The 8,588-nt window shown below is 36.4% G+C and overlaps 1 protein-coding gene across 1 annotated transcript in view; it reads right to left on the bottom strand.

Annotated features, from left to right (window-relative positions):
• LOC126881130 (U1 small nuclear ribonucleoprotein 70 kDa) overlaps positions 1-1,287 on the bottom strand; it is a 54,632-nt gene extending 53,345 nt beyond the window's left edge. The window contains exon 1 of the mRNA XM_050645191.1: positions 1,005-1,287. Coding sequence (XP_050501148.1) covers positions 1,005-1,148 — 144 coding nt within the window. The 5' untranslated portion in view covers positions 1,149-1,287. The remainder of the gene's footprint in view (positions 1-1,004) is intronic.
• Between the last annotated feature and the right edge of the window lie 7,301 nt (positions 1,288-8,588).

Genomic DNA, 8,588 nt, shown 5'->3' on the forward strand with positions numbered 1-8,588 from the left:
GGAACACAATAAATAGAATGGACACTTCGAATAACCTGAGCATTTTTGCTTGTTTGTTCATGCTCGGCTCGTTTGGTTCGTTCGGAAGAGAATGCTCTAGTCCTAGCCTCTAGTCAGTAGGAACCTTTAAAGAAATTTATTCCTCAAAGAAGTATGTTAATATGTAAATACATTTTGATAATTTGTTTTTATGGTATATAATAAAACATTCAATTATTAATTAAATTAAATTATTGTTTGTAAAAGTAATTAAAACTATTTCAAATAAGCTAATTACTATTCTAATTTAAGGACCATTATCTTATTTTTGTGTATTACAGTAGAACCCCGTAAATCCGAACCCCGCGAATCCGAACTTTCGGAAAATCCGAACCAACGGAAAATGAAAAAAATTTAAAAATTCAAGACAAAAACTTAAAAACATGTTTATTATACAGAGTAAAGGCAGAAAATTGGACAATGTAGGATTACTAGGACTTTTGACATTTAAAATTTCTTAAAAATAAATATTATACTTTAATATATAGGTTTATAAAGTGTTTATAAAGGTTAAACACAAACTTACTTTGGTTCTCTCATAGTCAACTTGAGTCCAAAAATATTGTCCACACTCTTGCGAGAACGTTTGGCTACTCAAAATCAAAATGAATGCTTTGAATTACTAGTTAAGGCTAACTTTCGGATAATCAGAACTTTTTGGAATCCGAACAGGCTGTCCCCCCAATAAGTTAGGATTTGGGGGGTTCTACTGTATCTAGTTTTTACTATGCCAATTTCCATAATACATTTTTATATTTTAAGCATTATTAGGGTGTCAAATTCATTAGCAAGTATTATTTTCAGGTAATATTTATATTTTTGAGTTAAGTATCAAAAACCTACGGAATAGATGCCTCCTATAATATTATATTAGATTATAAAAGGTGCATACACAATAAGCAAAACATAATTTTTAACGCGGTTTAATATTTTAGTTCATTAATATTTATGGAATTTCCCCTTACCTCGAAATCATCTAAAAATTGTCCTACACCCAAATATCCTCGGTTTTTCTTCTCATGGGGTAATTTTGTAACCGGTGGTAAGTATGGTATGGGATCGCGTGGGGCAAAAAGCGCCAAGAGATTTGGTGGTAAAAATTGAGTCATTTTGATATTGTTTTACTATTATATTTAATACATATTTTAAAATATATTTTTTTAACTTCCACTTTGCACGCACCACTGAGCCAAATTCAGCTTTCACAAAATGGCCGTTCAGCAAAAATGTTGACAATCAACTGCTAAAGTATTTGCCAATTGTCATTGTCAATGTCATGAGCGTTATCCGTCATCCGTTCCGTGGGTTCCGTAGTGACGTAAAAATATAGACCAGTCCGTCGATGATAATTTGATAAGGTTCATAAATAGACATTCATAAATAGAATGGTATAGGGACCTTGGAACAAACCTATAATAGGGCTTTTCATTCACCGTCATTTGTTTCGAGCTTCTGTCATGTGTCACATAATATTAATATAGCTACGTCATACGTTATTGGCACATACCAATGATAGAAACCAAAGACGTATGCCGTAGATATATTAATATTATGTGACACATGACAGAAGCTCGAAACAAATGACAATCGATGAAAAGCCCTATACACAGATTATACAACTTATGACAGAAGCTCGAAACAAATGACAATCGATGAAAAGCCCTATCGGGTGTCATCACTTAACGGAAGACCATAACCACCCATAACACTGAAATTTGGCAACATTGGCACGAAGGCCCATAGAAATATCTGTTTTGTTTATGTATTCATTCTGCTGACCAAACATTAAATTTTATATTAGGGGAGTCAAGAGTCAATAGAGATTTTGACTTCGGAAAAAATCAACAAGATAGAACTATTTGTAATTTGATTAAGAAATGTTTAATAAACAACATATCAAAAAGTTCTACTCCAGAAGTGGGTGTTTCATTTTTTATTAAATAAATGACATGCGAAACTAGGTGTTTTTTTCAATAACTCAGAAAATCTAAATCTTAGAAAAAAAACTGACTTGACCATTGAAAAATTCAAAAAATGTTCAAAAAAAAATCATATATAAAAATTTTTCTCAAATTAAATCTCTAGCTTCTATAATTTTTCATTTACAACGCTAAAGTCACCCTTCTCATAGAATTATTGGCACACTGTAAACTAGTGTTCAATTTGCAAATCAAAGGACAGAGGTTAGACGAAAATTTAATTTCGCCAAAAGGTCAGGTGAGTGGGGCGATTATCACAAAACACTGACTGACTACAATAAGAAACTGAGAGGGGCAAAAAGAGAATCGTGGAGAAGGCATTGTGAAGAGATAGAAGGGACTTCAGAAATGTCAAGGCTCCATAAAGTTCTCTCAAGGGACCCTCATATAATTATTCCCTCGCTTCAAAAAGAGTCAGGTGAATACACTCAGAGTGGTGAAGACACCCAGAAAGAGCTTTTTAGGGTGAACTTTCCTGTGTCTGAAACAAAACTTTATACCACTAGACACATGGCAAACCGGACTGGATAACATGATTTATGGTTCTAGGGAAAACCGGCATGTGGCAAAAGAAGTGGCAAAACCAGGACAAAATCAAATGAGCAATAAACTCATTCGAGCCATATAAATTACCGGGTTCGGTCGGGATTTATCCAATATTTCTACAGAACGGAAACGACTCTCTTTTTAAAAAATTGTGTAAGACGCTGGAGGATAGTGCAGGGCTGGGGTACATACCAACGGCGGATCCAGCAACCTTGCAAGGAGGGGGCAATGAAATAAAAATTTTCTCGTCACTCGCGTACGCAGGATTCTTTTTCGGTATGGGCTGTTACTTGTTCTTTCAGAACGTTGGTTACTATCATAGCTACTTTAATTTTATTCACTGCCATCCTAAATCAACCAAGAAGTGCTTTTTCGTCCTGGACTGCGTTTGCTTTCTATTTTCACTTGCATAATATTTTGTAGCAACCTATATTTGAAACTTCTCATTACATGTCCAAAATACTCCATTTTTCTCTTTTTGATGCCTTCTATAATCTCAGTAATCTTGCTGAGACGTTCTAGCATTGTGGAGTTTCGAATCTTCTTCACCCAAGATACTTTTAAAATTCTTCTATAGAAAACCACATGTCGAAAGCCTCAAGGCGATTTAGGTAAGTAGATCGATTTTATTCAGAGTCCAAGACTCGACACCATACAGTAAGACCGAGAACACGTACTTTGGAGAAGAAATTCTGTTTTATGTTTCATTCCGTTATTCAGTTGTCAACAGGACACAAAACTCACTATTTATTTTCAATCGTAATCGTAATTATCTCTTTCTTAAAAAAGGCGACACTAGGCGAAGTCTCAAGTAGGGGGCAATTGACCCCATTGACCCCCCTTGGATCCGCGCCTGGTACATACCAAAAGCATGGAGGCTAATAAGGGTGGACAGATCGTACAGAGGGTGGAGTACCTTCTAGAAAAACAATAGATGATGTTGGGTGCATTTCTCGATATTGAGAGAGAATTTGACAACACCTCCTACGAGGCGATCCGTCTAAAAGGAATAGACGAAACAAGCTGCAGATGGATAGATTGCATGCTGAGGAGCCGTGTGATATAGGTTCGCTACGTTGCTGGGGGATACAGTGTCAGCTCAGGTAGCCAGAGCAGGGTTTATCTCCTCTATTGTGGAATCTGGTCATGGATGGCCTTATAGCTAGACTCGACAACGATAGGCATCATGTCCTGGGCTATGCGGATGACCTAATCCTCTTAGCTCACGAACAATTTAATGGTACAGTCAGAAATCGAATGCAACAGGCTCTGACCGTAGTTACAGAATGGACTTCAAATGTATGGCTTAACATCAGTCCTCTAAAGTCAAAAATCATGAAATACACTAAAAGGGGGAATTTAGAGGAATTGGGTCCTCTAAGTCTAAATGGTATACATTTAAATCTGGTGAGTTAGGTAAAGTATCTCGGGATAATATTAGACTCAAGACTTAGATACTTGGAATCAGCAGATAGAGAGAATAACGAAGAGAGCGGTAACTACGTTGATGGTAGCCAGACCTACTCATGGAAAATGTGGCGTTTGAGACCAGACATGATACATTGGATTTATAACATGGTGGTAAAACCCACAATAATTACATATGCATTAGTCGTATGGTGTCCAAAAGTGCAGCAAAAAAGTGCCATCATCAAATTAAGCAAGGTGCAAAGACTTGCTTGTCTCGGGATCACGGGAGCTATGAGGGGACACCTACGGCAACTATGGAGGCACTACTGGTTCTCCCTCCTTTACATATAACAAATAAGAGGTGAGGCGAGAATGGGATATTATAGACTGCGAGAAAACCTGAGCAACGTACCAGTTAAATCAGGACATAGTAGAATAATAAATGAAACTAATTATGCCGAATGGATGATGATTTCTGACCATATGACATCCAGATACAAGCCTGAAGTACCTTTTCAATCAAGTGGACATTTTCACACGAGACGAATGGGACAGAGGAGACTCTCGACCCAGACTGCAGGGTTACACCTGGTTTACGGACGGGTCTAAAACTGCAGAAGGTTCGGACGCAGTAATATTCTGTAGTGGTGGAAATTTCAACATTTATATTCCACTGGGAGAATACCTCCGTATTTCAGGCAGAGATTTTTGCAATTTTTCAGTGTGCAAGAGAAAACAAGTTGAGGCCTTCGAACTGCAGCGGGTTAACATATGCACAGAAATCCAAGCAGCCGTTGGGGCTCTTATAAGCCCTAAGGTGAACTCTAGGCTAGTGTGGGAATGTCGACAAGAACTTGACAAACTGGCCCAACATAACAGTGTTATACTGGTATGGGTTCCAGCAGGTCATCGGGGCCTATACGGCAATGAAAGAGCTGATGCACTTGCCAGGAGAGCATCAGCTACAAAATACCTGGGTCCAGAGCCGGCCGTGGGAGTACCAAAAAGCACCGTCCGCAAACGTAAAAAAGCCTGGATCCGAATAGCCAACACAACTCACACTGGGAGAGTATACCCAGTCACATTTGGCAAGATGTATATCGGACGGACATGTGGTAGCAGGGCTGAATTACTGCTGAAAACAGCTCAGTCATAACAGGTCTCCTCACTGGGCATGTGCCAGTTAAGGGTCACCTGCATACAAAGGGGCTGTTTCATGGAGACTTGAGCTGCAGACTCTGTAACAGAGAACCTGAAATAGTCAACCATATCTTGCATGACTGTGAGGCATTGGATCGGAGGCGGCAAACACTTTTCGGAGACATCGAATAAGTGACTCCAAATATATATGGCACCCAACCATTAGACCTGTATAAGCTGGTACAAGGTTCCATAATTCTTGAATGGGTTTCATAAGTACGACCGGTTCACAACAGACGACTTCCAGGGAAAAATGCCATATTCGGATTCAGTATAATCAAAAACAAAATAGAAACATATTTGATCAAAGTAAAATGATGAAATGAACGATATTTTTAAAATTATTTATACAAAACAACCTGTTATTGTTTAAACAATTATTAATAAATAATTAGCGGCGAAATCTGTGAGTAGAACTTTTTACTTTAACATATTTATAATCTAACAAAATAATTGTAGAAAAATATTAGCTTGTTTGATTTTTTCCGAAACAATGCATGTTTTCGTTCTATATATTGACTCCCCTATCATTTTATTATTTCTACCTACTTTTGGTGTATTAGCAACATAACTATTACTAACGTAACGTACCTAACTACATTTCACTGGTTTGTTGATTATGGTAATACATATTGTATAGTATAATAGACTAAAATCACAATGAAGATGCACTAGAAATAAACAAACCAAGACACGTTGAATGTTACAAGGAGCTCCCAATGTTACACTTCCAAATCATGATTTAAAATGTATATACATTGTAAATGCCACGATCATGATTTACAAACTTTATACATTGTAAATCAGGGAGACCACGACCACGACTTAACATTCAACGTGTCATGGTTTGTTTATTTCGGTGTCGCGAAAAAAGGTCGCCAACAATTGGTCGAGCGAAAAAATGTCGCGCACATTTGAGCGCGTATCAAAAGGTCGCCGGCGAAAAAACAGCGCCGACGAAATAAGGTCGCGTGCAATTGATCGCGCGAAAAAAGATCGCGTCATGTTTTACATTATTAAAACCATTCAATTGGTTTTCAAAAAGGTTCTAAAGAAATTCTATTTGCATACTTTAACTTTATGCATTATGAGCCGATTAGTCTTGGAATTCCATCTAATTACTTTTTAATGTATTTTGGATGTATAAGAAGATGGGAAAAATAACGTATATCTAAATACTTTTTAATGTATTTTGGATGTGTAGGAAGATGGGAAATATAGGAGAATGGGAAATTATTTCATATGGTATTTTCAGGTTATTCAAGTGAATATACTTGAAAATTGAACAATTTTTAACATGAAGAAAGTATTTTTTTTGTTCTACGTGAATAATTTTAATATATGGATCTAAATTCAGAAAGGTACTTTCCTTCACACTTTTTACAGGCTTAGGACTGTCAGCAAAAAACTGGCGTGTTTAAAAGTGTTTGCTCTTCCTAATCGGATATCGTTAAAAATGTACAGTAATAATAGTTCTATTTACAGTATATATTATATACAAACGAATACCAGGTACCAGTTTACCTATTTTTGGTATTTTCAGAGACCGGTAATTAGCATAATTGGTTCTTAGTAGAAAGTCGTTATGCAGATTAGTGAAGAATAAGTAGTTTAGATAAGGGCACCTTATTGTGTAGGTATTTATTAGGAATTCCATGAAGTCATTACGATAAGACATTATTGGAAATGCTAAAATAAATATTGTACAAAAGTTCTTTGTCTAATTGTGCGTTATTCACTAATGTGGTAATTATTATTCCATATTCGTGAAACGTACTTTTATTACTTTTTAATATATTTTGGATGTATAAGAAGATGGGAAAAATATCGTATATCTCATTATTCATTAGCTTGTCGATTTGTCAAGATGGTCTTAACTTACGTAAAGAGTCAAAAAGGTGCCAATATGTTGGTGTATAATGGATATATCCATAGAAAGGAAAAAACGATTGATCAAAAGACAATTTGGAAGTGCGCTCAGTACAATAAGCATAAATGTACCGGGAGAGTTCACACAGTGGGAGATGAAGTAGTGAAAAGTACAAGTCACAACCACGTTGCCGATGCGTCAATATTAGAAGCAAAAAAGGCTTGTAACAGAATGAAAGAACTGGCTCATCAAGTTGAACTAACAACACAAGGAATCATAGCTACCGTTTCACAAGAAGTGTCTGTGGGTGCAACTGGGCAGCTACTTTCTATTTCATCCCTAAAGCGAACTATTCAGAACACACGCCAAAGAGTGGAAGCTATTCCGGCAAATCCAAGAAGCTTAACAGAGCTTATTATTCCGGAAGAATACACCAGAAACAATAACGGCGAACCGTTTCTTTTATTTGACAGTGGTCCAAACGAACAGAGAATTTTAATATTTTCCACTGAAAGAAATTTAACTTTGATGGCGAGCTGTGAACACTGGTATGCCGATGGAACATTCACATGTACTCCTCTATTGTTTGGTCAGCTGTATACAATACATGGCGTACAGTATAGCAACGTTATTCCAACTGTTTTTGCTCTACTTCCTAATAAAACTCAGGCAACATACACTCGACTCTTCCATGAATTAAAAACGTTACGACCAGGTTTACGTCCTACAACAATAATGGTGGATTATGAAAAAGCAGCAATTAATGCTTTACAACAAGAGTTTCCTGAAGTCAGAATCCGTGGATGTTTCTTTCATTTCACACAATGTTTGTGGAGAAACATGCAAGGTACAGGACTGCAACAAGTTTATACAGAAGACGCGAATTTTGCTCTACATCTGCGACAATTGGCAGCCCTAGCCTTCGTACCTGAAGTAGATGTTGTTGCAACATTCGGAGAGCTACTGGACAGCGAGTTTTACACTCAAAATGAAAATTTACTAACACCTTTAATAAACTACTTTGAGGATGTATGGATAGGCAGATTGGATCGACGACAACAAAGAAGACCGCCAATGTTTCCAAGGTATCTTTGAAATTGCTTCGAATTTATAGAGGAAGATCTACCGCGTACTAATAATGCTGTCGAAGGTTGGCACAACAGCTTCTCCTCGATATTAAATGCAGCACACCCAAATCTATGGAAGTTTATTACGGGGCTAAAGAAAGAAGAGAGTTTAAATCGATTAAAAGTGGAGCAATACATAGCTGGAAACCAACAACCTCAAAAAAAAATTTATAAAGATACAGCGCGGCGAATAAAAACGATTTGTTTGCAATACGGGAACCGGCCAAATCTAGAATATTTAAGAGGAATTGCCCAAAATTTTCAACTGCAAGTATAAAAAACTAAAAAACAATTAAAAAAAAAATTTTAAAAAAACAAAAAAAAAATAAAAATTAAAAAAACACAAAAAAATAAAAATAAAAAAAAAAAAAATTAGAAAAAAATAAAAAAATTAAAATTAAAAAAACTTTTAAACAC

Source organism: Diabrotica virgifera, chromosome 3 (assembly GCF_917563875.1).
Source record: "Diabrotica virgifera virgifera chromosome 3, PGI_DIABVI_V3a".
Classification (NCBI taxonomy): domain Eukaryota; kingdom Metazoa; phylum Arthropoda; class Insecta; order Coleoptera; family Chrysomelidae; genus Diabrotica; species Diabrotica virgifera.